Below are 13,588 nucleotides of genomic sequence, written 5' to 3' on the forward strand. Positions count from 1 at the left end.
TCAGACTGTACCAGCCACAACTGGAAGGTGTGGGACGCCAGGGGAACTGGTGACCCGGGAAGTGGGAGGACTTCAGGAGGCCCTGAACCCTGCCTGACTGTGTGATTCTTCTGTGTCTTTGGTTGGAGTGGAAGTATTGATCTTATTTTATAAGTCATACTCCCCTGCTTCTTTATACCTAGTGTTCTTTTATTGGATGCCAGACATAACTTTTACTTTGTATACTGAATATTTTTATGTCCTTATAAATATTATTTAGAATTTTTGGATGTAGATAATTTATTTGGAAACAATTTGATTATACAGGTCTTGCCTTTTATGATTTGCTGGTGGGGCCAGAGCCACGTTTAATCTGGGGCTAGTTGTTCCCTGCTAATGAGTTAAAACCCATCTTAGTTCTCTACTCAAAGCCTTATGACTTATGAAGTTTTTCCAGTGTAGCTTTACAGTGAAATATTTCTAGTGGGAATAGGCATATTTTTTACACCTAGGTAGGTTCCAGTGACTGTTTTCCCCAGTCCTTTAGGAAGGTCTTTACTGTAGTCTTGGGTAGTTGTTTTACATGTGCTAATCTATTTCTTGCTAAAAGTTTCGCTCTTGTTACCCAGGCTGGAGTGCAATGGCGTGATCTCAGCTCACCGCATCCTCTGCCTCCTGGGTTCAGGCAATTCTCCTGCCTCAGCCTCCTGAGTAGCTGGGATTACAGGCATGCACCACCATGCCCAGCTAATTTTTTGTATTTTTAGTAGAGACGGGGTTTCCCCATGTTGACCAGGATGGTCTCGATCTCTTGACCTCATGATCCACACGCCTCGGCCTCCCAAAGTGCTGGGATTACAGGCGTGAGCCACCGCGCCCGGCTCTGGGTTTTTTTTTTTCCTATATGCATTTATCTTCTTTCTAGTACATTCAACAGTAGCCAAGATATTCACAAAGGGTAATCACATTTAATGTACTATATTATGTTTATGTCTGGTAGACCTGAGTGATATTTGGGTAAGCCCTCAGGAATCTTCCAATTGAAGATGATTGAGAAATTACTTTAGCTCACCAGGGCAGCCATGGATACGATACTCTATCTGATCAGAAACTGGATTAGTCCTCTGACGATGTGTAGAAAGGCAAATTGCTTGTGTATTAAATGTATTCTTTGTGTTTGATCACAAGGGAAATTTACCCTTTGTTATTCTCTTATTTTTGTAACATTACAAGTCAAGACAGGACTGATAATCCATTTTTAATATATTGTGACATTTTAAATAAATTGTTTTACATTTCTAATGGCAAGTTAATATTAACCAATACATTTTCTTTAATATTGCAGAAACAACACGTTCTAAAAAAAAAGGGGGCTTATTTACAAAAAACACAAGATACTGGTTTCGAAAGAAACAAAACGGGGAAAAATACGTTGAAGCATGAAGGTAAAGATGGAACACATGGTGAATGTGAGAACATTAAAAGATGATGTAGCTAAGTAGGAAATGCTTATCTACCTAAATATCCTTTTGTAATCCTCTGTGTATTTACACTTGTTACTCCTTTTGTGCCAGACACTGTTCTAGGCATTTCTGTATTACAGTTCAAGTTGAAAAGTAGGCATATATGTAACAATTATAACAAATTATAACAATCTCATCAATTGGCTCAGGGGACAGGCTTGCCTGTACTGTAGTTCCAACCAACCTCCCTATATTTAAAATAGCTACTGAAATGATACAAACTTGTACCTAAGATAACTGCTCTTATATAGCAACATTGTGTTCTATTATACTGCCAACCAGTAAGAAAGGGTGAAGGTAGAGAATTAGGGAAAAAAAGAAGGAACAAATAAATGAAGAGAGAAAAAATGAAGTAAGTTTACAAGGAGAAATGGCTTTGCTATGCCCAGTCTCTACCAGTTCCCTTTATTTATAACATTATGAAATTACAATGGTTTTTTCTCTTCTGATATTAGCTACAATTTCACGGCCAGAATGCAGAACTGTAGACTTGATTTAACTATCTTTGATTGTGTATTATCAGGAAAGAAGCTGATTATTTTCCATGCAGCTTCATCATAGTATCCCATGAATCCCATTTCGAGGTCAGAGCTTTCCTGTGTCACTGCAGTAGATTACCAACTAGCCTTTGTTGACTTTTTTTTACCTGCCTCAGATCCATTTTGTACTGTTGCTTGTTATGCTTAAAACTCTGTTCTGATGGTTTCTTCCTCCACCGTTAAAACTATTACCTATTGAATGAAGCTCTGACTGTTTCAGCAAGCTTTTATCAGCATCTAAAGTTCAGTACTTACCTAACTTTTAACTTTATTGAAAGATGAAATGTAAAGTAATGTGATTCATATCAGCCTTGGGTGTGAGCGGTTATGTATAGCTACTCTCCAGTCTCAGTGAAGGGTGTATGTGTCATTGTAGTCTTCTTGCGAATTTCAGAAATACACAATAGTGACATCACACGTCATACATTTTTAGAGGTGCCCCTATTTCCCATGCACCATAATCAGGTCTTTCTGGTTTCCATTTCATCATAGCGTCATGAGTGTGAACTCAGAACAGTGTCACATCCTCTATACTCTTACGAGAAATTTGCCCCACACACTTTTGCAGCTGGTGATTCTCCAGGCAGAGTTCAAAGTGAATTTCCTGCTGCAGCTCCTTATCTTGTCTCTGTATTTTTTCATTCTCAGAAAATATCTCAAGGCATTTATTTTGTTTTTTTAAATCATCCTAAAGCAAAATGGAATATTTTGTGCAATTATGTGTACAATCACATGTATAGATTTGTGTAACCTCGATCACAATCACATATAGAACAGTCCAGTATTCCAAAAATCTCCCTCACCCTGTTTATTTGCAGTCACACCCTCCTTCTCCCAACTAATAATCCCAAATTACCTCTGGGATTATTAGTTATGTTACCTCTGGGATTATTATCAAATAGCGCTATGTTCTCATGGATATATTTTTCTGTTGGAGAATGTTATGTAAATAGAATTTTACATCATTTGACTTCATGAAAATGGCTTCTTTTACTCAGCATAATACCCCTGAAATTCATCCAAGTTATTGCATGTGTCAATAGTTTGTTCCTTTCCGTTGCATGGATCCATCAGAGTTTGTTTATTCATCCTTGAACTGAAAGAAATTTGAAATTTGGTGTTGTTTCCATGTTTTGGTGATTATGTATAGAACAACCAGAAGTACAGTTGTCATTTGAACATTAAGGGCTGAGAGTTGGAACACTGACCTCCTGCATGGTAAAAAACTTACATTTAATTTTTGGCTGCCCAGAAACTTACTAACAGCTCATCTTTGACCTTACTGATAAGATAAACTGTGGAGTAACATATGTTATGTGTGTTATATATATTATATACTATAATCTTACAATAAAGTAAACTAGAGAAAAAATATTATTAAATTGAGAAAGTCATAAGGAAGAGAAAATGTATTTACTGTTTGTTAAGTAAAAGTGGATCATCATTAAGGTCTTCTCATTGTCTTCATGTTGTAACACCTCTGGCCAATGAAATCTCCTTAATTATAGCTCTAGTGGTATTTCTGGCATGATTCTAGTGGTGTTTGATAGCTCTTCTTGCTACCTGGGAAAACAGGAGGATTCTAACTTATCTTGTATGAATCTAGGTGCTTTGGCAACTTTGAAAATATAAAGTGATCACAGATTGATGCATTTATCTGTATTTATGCAAATACTTCATTTTCTTTATTATTGTGGCTTTAAAATAAGTTTTAAAATTCAGTGGTTTGAGTTATCCAATGTTTGTTGTTATGCCAAGTTGACTTCATTATTCTAGAGCCTTTGCTTTCTATACAAATTTTAAAAACTTGTCAATTTCTACAAAATAGCTTGCTGCTATTTAGTTGGGATTCACTTTGCATTTATTTCTCTCTGTCTAGGACCTTCAGTACAATGTTGAGCAGCATTGGTGATTGTGTACCTCTTAATATTGTTGCAAAACATAAGGAAATGTGATACATATTCATTAGAATACCATATTGTATTTATTATATTATTTTTAATTATATGATGATTACTGTATTATTAATGTAATGGTCAGTATAATATTATATTACATATTATACATGATATTTATAATTTGTTTTATTATTCTTGCATATTTGTTCATGGGGGAATTGGAAACATTTGTAATTTATTATAATATCTGTAATGATATTTTGTATCAAGTGATTCTGATGTAAATGTATGAGATAGAAAATGTTCACTCTTCTTTAATTTTTTGGAAGGGTTGTGTAGAATTAGCATAATTTCTTGCTTAAATATTTAGCACAATTCAGAGGAGAAGTCTCTTGAGTCTGGAGCTTTTTTGTGGAAAAGTTTAAACTTCCTACTTAATTTCTTTGCTACAGGGCTCTTAAATTCTCATATGCAGTTTGAAGGGCAATAGTTTCTGTGGATTTGAAACTCGAGGGTATAGAAAACAGTATCTGTGATTATGAGTTCTTAGGAAATGTTTTTATCTTCTCCTCCTCCTTCTCCATCCATAGCCACAAGCGAAGGCATAATTTGCCTGCTTCCTCTCTGGTATGATTTTTTTTTTTTCTTGTAGATGACTAATTGACAGTGTAGCTCTTTGGAATCCTATACAGATGGTCCCTGACTTACAGTGGTTAGACTTATGATTTTTCAATGTTAGGATGTGTGAAAGCAATAAACATGCAATAGACACTGTATTTTAAGTACCCATACAACCATTCTGTTTTTCCCCTTTCAGTATAGCATTCAATAAATTACATAAGATATTCAACACTTTATTATAATGTAGGCTTTGTGTTAGCTGATTTTGTCCAACTGTAAGCTAATGTAAGTGTTCAGAACAAATTTAAAGTAGGCTAACCTAAGCTGTTATGTTCAGCAGATTAGGTGTATTCAATGCATTTCCAGCTTAACATATTTTTAACTTATGATGTTAACGTTTATTGTGATGTCAACCCCATTTTAAGTCAAGAAACATCTGCATGTTTTTAGGAGCTGTTAGTTTTAATTCCCCATCTTTTGGGGGCCCAAAGTCTTGTTTTAAATGCTCTGACCAGACAATACATTTCCAGATGTGGCCAATGTCCCTAGAGCAGGTATCAGCTTCAGCATTTGTTTATCACTATAGATTTGTGTTCTCACAATTGTTTTACCTTCAGAAAGTACTACTATCTCTTTGAAAGTTTAGCTATTTTTTAACAGTATGACTTTAATGCTCTATACTGAATTCTAGGCAAAATGAAAGACACTTGTTTAGCATATTGCTGGAAACCACAGAAGAGCTTTTTTGTATTAAAAATAGTTTTATCTTCACATTTAACTTTCAGATATGTACACTCTTAATCTCAGTTCATTTCTCTCTAAAATTGATGAGTTCATGTCCTTTGTAGGGACATGGATGAAACCAGAAACCATCATTCTCAGCAAACTGACACAAGAACAGAAAACCAAACACTGCATGTTCTCACACATAAGTGGGTGTTGAACAATGAGAACACATAGGCACAGGAAGGGGAACATCACAGACCAGGGTCTTGGGAGTGGGGGGCTAAGGGAGGAATAGCAGGGGGTTGGAGAATTGGGGAGGTATAGCATTAGGAGAAATACCTAATGTAGATGATGGGGCAATGGATGTAGCAAATCACCAACATGGCATGTGTATACCTATGTAACAAACCTGCACAAGCTTCACATGTACCCCAGAACTTAAAGTATATTGAAAACATTTAAAAAATAAAATAAAATAAAATTGATCACACATCAATTTTATTTTATATAATAATCAGGTGTACACAAGAATTAATATAATGAATCCATAGCATGATGAGTTTTATAATATAAACATGTTTAGAGTGCTTTGAGAGCACTGGGAAAGGTATTTATTCAGGTAGTTTTCAAGGAAGGCTTTCAAGAGTTGACATAAGCTGAATGAGAACTAAAAGATGAGAAGTTTAAAGACAGCACAGGGCATTCTAGACAAAAGAAATTGCAAAACCATAGGCCAGAGAGGCATGAGAAACATGATATATTTAGGGAACGGTGATATATTCTGTCTCTGGACCATAGCATATATATGAAAGACTAGTCAGAGAAGACACTAGAGAGGTAGAAAAGGACATCAGATCTTATAGTACAGGTTCTTGCTAAGAATTTTGGACTTCACTGTGGAGAGTCTCTGAAAGCTTATAAACAAGGCAGTAACAACAGAAAATAAATACCTACTAGAGGATTAACATTAGCAAGTTGCTGAGGACGGATACAAACTATATAATTTTCTTTTTCTAATAAATAGGACCTCAGGCTCAGGCTACAGACCTGGGAATAGTTTCTTCTCCGGTTAACACCAATATGTAAGTATCTAAGGAATTATGTGTAATCATAAATAAAAATTTTAATGATTACATAAGAGTGCTGCTCATAAGCAAATGATTACATGGAATCCTCAATTTTTGTAGTTCTACTTGGATTTAGTGAAATTTAGTATTTTGCAGACTTTCAGCACTAGCTTAAGTTGTAGACAAACTGAATCTTTGTCCTTCCCTTTCTTTATCTCCATATCTCCTCTGTAGTTCTATAATCCACCTATTGTCAGGGCCTCCATGCCACTTTGAAGTGTATCTTCATCATAGGTTTCTTCAGGTAATTTCTCATAATCTGTATTTATTTCTTTGCCTTTCTTTTCTTTGAAATAGCTACCATTCCTTATTCTTTTTGAGACTATTGGCTTTCTAATACTGGTAATATAGTTTACTCTACAGTATTAATGACTTAATCAGTTATCCCCCACCCTAAAGGGTATTTTGCAGATTAATACAAAATAATAATCTCTAATAGTAGAATAGTAGAAGAGATATTTGTTAAGCCCAGGGACTTTTCACTCCTCAAACCTTAGTGACCACCTATTTTGTTGATGTTTATATCTGTTTTTCTCAACTCAAGAAAAGAGAGAGAGGAAAACATGAATCTAAGTAATAGCAATGAGTTATTTTACACCCATGCCACAATATTTTTAAAAAATCAGCAAGACAAATGAAGTCTAGGAAAGACTTTACAAACCCCAAATTCCCGTGAAGATGATTGAGTAAAATAAGTTGTGAGTGATGGCAAATGATCTTGACATGTTCAGACCAGCCTTCTTGAAATAATAATTTTTACCTTAAGACAGATAAATACCAGTTTGTTCGACTTATTGAGTATTCATGTGATACATAACACAGTAAGAGATGCAGAAGGAAGGAAACTGACTTGTCTAGTTCAAAGCAATAAAACTTGATGACCGTATGTAGACTACATGTAAAATAACATTGCTTATTTTATTTATTGGATGCATACATTTTTATTTACTGGAAATATAAATACATACCTCTTTACAGAAAAGGTTATAAGAGGCTCATAATATAGTTGTAAAAAGTGCATTTTTATCTTCTTCAACACAAGAATGTAGAACTACAAAAATCACTTGAATATTCCATAGCAAGCGTTTTGGATATTCTTTCCTTATAAATCTTAGCTTGGTGAAAAATAAAAAACTCTTTATCTTACCTGGAGCTTCTTACCACTTCTCCAAAAGCATACACAGAGATCCAAATAAAGAGTGAAGACACATATGTCACACTCCTCTTGTTCAGGTTTAACTCCGAGTTTTATAGGAGTTTGCTGTGCAAGTCTCACATCTATTCCATCATTTCTTTCTCTTCTCTCACTTATTGCTTAGTTTTCTTGTTTCTGTTCAGTTGTTTAATGTTACAAAAGATTTATAAAATAGAGATGAAAATTCAGTACCAAAGGAATGAAAATAAAGAAAATATAACAGCAGTGGGAGTAAAGTTGCAATAATTCAGCATTGCACTTAGGTGATGAGTAAGCGTGTATTACAGGGAAGGTATAAGGAGTAACAGAGTGAAGAAAGCAATAAATCTATTATCCTGAAGACTGTGGTTAAAACTTGTAGTTTATTTATTGGCTAATAGTCTGATGGTTTTTAGTGCAAGTATAATGGTCAAATTAGCATACATAATGAGTAACTTTGACAATGATATATAGGAAAGATTGAAAGAAAGAAACTCAGAATCAGTTATCAAAGTCCATTAGTGGCATGCACAAAGCCTTCATTTGCCATTAGAGAGAAGTAGGCACAATCCGAAAGACTTTAGATGGGGATTTATTTATCAAACGTTTATTGAGAACCTACTATGTTCAAACTATAATGCTAGATCTTAGGCAGGTACCAAGATAAAACCATGTTTCTATGATTTCAGGGTATTATCTTTGAAGGATATTATGAAGCTGAAGCGAGGGGATAAAAATAAGACAAATTAAAACACCAAAACCTATTGCTATTACCTAGGCTCACTGTTTTTCCTAAATAAGTGCTCTCTGGAACACTGCAAGTCTTTGATTAATTCTCTAGAGTTCCAGAAACTATAATTCTGGTCATTTTTCTTTTGCCAGTTTACTCATTATTTTTTTTGGAGGAATGAATATCTGCGATACTTACTCTGCCATTTCTGCTGATGCCATGCTTTATCCGGTTAATAAAATTGTTTTCTAATAGTCATTAATAAAGCTTTTTCAGTTTTCAGATTAAATTTACATGTAGGCCTTTGTACTTTGGGTCTGTGTTGCATGCTTTTGGAGCAGAAAGTCTATTGGGAACTGGTATCAATGAATACATAGAACTCCTTGAGTTATGTTTTATGCCAACGATATAACATGAAGAAAACAGAAAAATAAATCTGAATGCATTAGGTTGCAGAATATCTAAGAGAAAAACCTGTGGAAACTTGGGTTGGCCTAAGAAACCAGATCCTAGAAAAACAAATGAGGGCAAATGATAGAGAACATATCACTGACATCAGCTTCCATGCTCCTAGTTGCATACTGCAAAAAGGTACTAGTCTAAGGATAGACTGTTGTCACAAAACCCATTTTATGAACTGGACCCAGTGAAGTTTTTTTTTCCTGCCAAAATATAGGGCGTAGTTTTCAGTCTGCCTATTTCTTAAAATTGAATTATAAACCTTGGGGAAAATGTAAATTTAATCATGTGGAGTACAGGCCTAAAAGGAGTGTACTTAAGAAAGTAGAAAGAAAAAAGAAACAGTTCAAATCAGCAAAAATATAAGAAAATAAATCAGATTTCAGTTTTAGAACTTGTTTTAATAAATATTTATTTTATTTTCCATTATGTTTATGATTGAGCTATACTTTTTTTTGGAATTCAGAATATTTTTATTTCATTAGTGTGTGATGGTAAATGTAATAACACATAATAGAATATTGTCATAAACAGAAAAGGAATGCATCTAAACTGGTATTAAATATAGCTAGATATCCATGATTTTAACCCATAGTTATTGAATAATCATTCACTATTTTCTTCCTGCCATGGAATATGGGGAGGGAATGGTAGAATTATAGCATTTCAAAGAGTAAATAAATGACAATCAGAAAGTTCTGGTCAGATGCCTTGCTGCTCTATCAGACCTTTTAACAGTCAGAAGAAACTCAACTGCCCCCTCCCTGCAAATCCTATATCCTTTTTCAGAGAAACCAAAGTGGGCATGGCTAAGGTGTGTTAAAAGAACAAAGATCAGAGAGGCACATTGTTTATGCTGTAGTTATAAGTCTGTTCCCATGAGTAATAAAGTACATTTCCAAGACTAGAGGCCAATCTAGGGAAAAAGTAAAATAGAAGGATTGGAAAAAATGGTATATTCTTCATTTTAAATTTCTATAGAAAAACTCTTAGATACAACAAAATGATTCAATGATCAGAAATTTTAGAAAAAAGTTTTATAAATTCTTGACTCTATAATAAACAAATGATCAACCTTTCTCTACAGGAAAAAGAACTCACCACAAAATTCCTTTCAAGAAAAAGTATGTATCATAAAATCCACTGACAAAACAACATATTAGTCTTACTTTCTGATACATCATAATAGAATATATTGTGTTAACTAGAAAACTAGGAGTCATCCATTGATATTTGTTGGTCTTCTTCTTCGTTCTTTTTTCTTCTTTGAAGTTCCTTTTCAGTTAATTCTTATACTTTTCTGTGGTCCAAAGTTGTTATCAAAAATAATATTAGGCCTTCAAGATGAGGTCTCATGAGTATAGAATGGTAAAATATTAAGGGATCTGGCCATCACAGGAAGAGAATGAAATACCACAAGCCTATTCTATCATGGGAAGCTATATCGATATGCCCTTCCAGATCTTGTTGGTGAACTCAGTAGTAGATGAGTTGAGATGCTTGGATCTGTCTTTAGCAGTTTTGTGAAAAGGGACCTCATCACCTATCAGCTGAGACTTGGAACAGGCAAAGATAAGGTAGTATATTTTTATGAGACCTAATTTGGATCTAGACTGAACACACAGGAAAGAGAAAGCACTTGTGGAACAATACATATTCTGGCACACTATTTAACATGGCCACTTGCTCAATTCATAGAATATGCAGCAAATACGAAGGTTTTGACCCAAGGGAATATTTTTCAGTTTAATGTTGTAACAGAAAGAAAGTGAAAACTGGGATTTCATCTGTCATATTTCACTACAAAGAAAACTTTAGAAATAGATGCCTCTTTTATATATTAAGGTTGGAATCGCTTTGCCACAACTAGCCTAAGAGTAATAATGTAGGTTATTGTTTATCATCTCTTGTAATAAGAAAAATAACATATATTGAATGTCTTAGTTTATAATTTATATGTGTTGTAGTTGATTTAGAATAATTATCTTCTCTGTAAATATTTAGGTTTTATTCTTAAATATTTGATTTAGAGTGTATTTATTTAAGACAAGTATTTTATAACAGACTGTCATCTTAAAATATGTGTCATAACCACTAACCCATTGCTTATACAATAAGTTAAAAATATTGGGGGTATATTTGGGGATTACAGCTGAATAAAATGGCCTTTCCTCAGATGCTCCTCAAATGCTTTGAAATGAGCCGTGAGGGAGTGTGGCATATACATGTTAACTTTTCTTTGAATATTTCTCTGAAATATGAATCACTTCAGACTAATTTAGACAATATTTTGGGTGTGAGCAGCCTAGTTACAGGAATCTTATTTACACAAAGATTTACATGTCAGCCTTCTAAGCTTTGCTGCCAATTACTTGTGTTTACAGCCTGTATGCTTTAAGAGTTTTAACAATTTAAAAACAGAGTACTACTTTATTATACGTAAGAGTTTTGTAAGCACAAAATACATTTGCAGTTGGTAAGTAGAGGTTTATAGAACTCTACAGATGCATTTGTTTCTATCCATGGTCCAGTACAAATCTATGACAGCACCACTGGTCACTAAGGAAATGGTTATTCAAACCTGGTTCTTAGTTCCAGCTCAGTAATAGTCTAACTTTCTTAATCTGGCTCAGCCCTCCCTACTCTTTGATTCCCAAATCTAGCTTGGCTTTTATGTTCTATCTAAATTAATATGTTACCTTACTTTATTATCTGTTCTCAGCTTTCCTATCTAAGGCAATTTGTATTTACACTTGTTTGTTAGGTAAAAAGCTCATCAATCTATATAAAGCATGAGCTTTTATTTTTACCTATCAAATAATTCTTAATAATTAACTTTAGTCATTTCTATATATATATAGACTACAGGCTCACCCTTTCAGCAGGGACTGGAAGAGAGAATGATTTGTGCTCCTTCCCCATATCTCAGTTAGACAGATGCTTCTGAAAGCAACCAAATATTTTGGCTGCATCTGTTTTGAGAAATATCTTATTACAAATATTTAATGATCTTAAAAATCATCTGGATCATAAAGATTATACATTTTCTTTCCAAAATATTTGCACGCTATGTGCCTATACAACAATTTGGTAATTTTTTTAAACAAAAAATCATTTATCCTGATAATAAATGCCAAGAGAAAAAGAAACTTCTGAGAGACTGTGAATAAAATAAATCTTAAACACTCACAAAAAAATACTTCAGTGTAGTGCAGAATAAACAAACTAGAAATTCATCTGAAATTCTAAATTTCTAATCTTTTTTTTTTTTTTTTTTTTTTTTTTTTTTTACTATTTTCTTCCATAAACCATATTGGTATTCCACCTATACATTGCTTGATATAAAAATTCGATGTTACCTGCTGTCTTCAAAACATAGAGTAAGTTATTACATGACTTTGTTTTCATCCCTGCTTACTTCATTTCTAGGCAACTTGTGAAGAACCAAATATTATGATTCAGGATATAGTGACCTGTTTTGTTCCTAAAGTGACTAGCATATTGAACCAAGCCATCACAAAGTATGAAGAAAGATTGAGAAATAATACATACCCAGCATCTGATAACTCCATCCTCTCTTCAGATAGTACAGGTTTCTGTAGCACATGCAATGAAGACTTTACATATAGAACGTACAAATCTTCAACAACTGAAACATTTCAGGCAGGACCCTGTGCATTTCCAGTTGACCTGTCAGGAAGGAGACCAACCACACCGATACAACTTTCTCCTGCACATAAGGAAAGAACTGTTGTGGGGAAAACCTGTCATGCAAAAGGACAATCTATAACCTCTACACTTAAATATAATAAAACCAACGTGCTATGTTCATACCCTAAGCTCAGAAGTTGTAAATCAGACAGTGATCTTTTAGCATCATTTGAAACAAGCACAACAAAGTGTAAGGATGCTACTACTCAAACAGATAGTGAAAAAGAAGACTTGCCCTCCAATGTTGATGTTTGCTCAGTTGCTTCTGAGACTGTGGAAAATATGCTTGAGAAGTTAGAGTCTGCAGTGGAGAAAAAATGCGTTGAGATGTTTTCACAAGAAGATGTACCAGTCAACATTAAACCAAGCTTAACAGCCAGTGATGAACATCTCCCATCATCAAATAAAAAACCTTTGACGGATTCAATGCCTCATACTTTAGACCCAATGTATGATATTGCAGAGGACATGGTGCACACCATTTTAGAAAAGCCGATGTCTCTTACTTCTTCTAAGCAAAATGAATATCTTCATCCTAAAGATTCAACTAAGCTTTCCTGCCAGCAACATAAGACAGACCCAGTATGCATGTTCCTTCAGAGAGCTGGCAAAAATAAATCTAGTCTTGAATCTGACACAGCTAGTTTAATTGTCAATGAAGAAATACAAAATGTACTATCAAATATTTTTTCCCAATCCTCTTTGGTTGGTTATATAGGGGAAGCAATTAGTGCTATACTAGGTTATATGAAAACGGAACTAAATAATGAGAGAAGTATTGCATCTGAAGAAACAGTAGTACTCCTTCAGCTACTTGATGATATCCTTGTTCAGCTCCGTCAAGAACCAGCAAAGGAAAATTTTCAAAAAAGTAGACAACCTAGAATAAGTAGTCGTTCTGACACCGAAGAAAAGTGCAGACTCGCTGGCACTAGATTATCTAATAGTCCTAGGTCTGGGAGACCATTTCCACCTATAAATCTTCCAGGCATGGTTCTTTATTCTGAAGATGAGGAGACAGACAATATTGTAAAAAATGTGCCTGATTCAGCTTTCAAAGATGAAAAAGTAAAATCACAAGAACAGATTCCTAATGATTCG

The 13,588-nt window shown here is 34.3% G+C and overlaps 1 protein-coding gene across 2 annotated transcripts in view; it reads left to right on the plus strand.

Moving 5' to 3' along the window:
• The first annotated feature begins 1,400 nt into the window (after positions 1-1,400).
• The window catches only part of LOC135273672 (fibrous sheath-interacting protein 2-like), a 35,372-nt gene continuing 23,184 nt past the window's right edge, over positions 1,401-13,588 (plus strand). For both annotated transcript variants that reach the window (XM_064373413.1, XM_064373414.1), the window contains exon 1: positions 1,401-1,424. In XM_064373413.1, the coding sequence (XP_064229483.1) occupies positions 1,419-1,424 (6 nt within the window). In that variant the 5' untranslated portion in view covers positions 1,401-1,418. The remainder of the gene's footprint in view (positions 1,425-13,588) is intronic.

This window comes from Aotus nancymaae, unplaced genomic scaffold, assembly GCF_030222135.1.
Source record: "Aotus nancymaae isolate 86718 unplaced genomic scaffold, 86718_ANA_hifiasm-v0.15.2.pri h1tg000008l, whole genome shotgun sequence".
NCBI classification, from domain to species: domain Eukaryota; kingdom Metazoa; phylum Chordata; class Mammalia; order Primates; family Aotidae; genus Aotus; species Aotus nancymaae.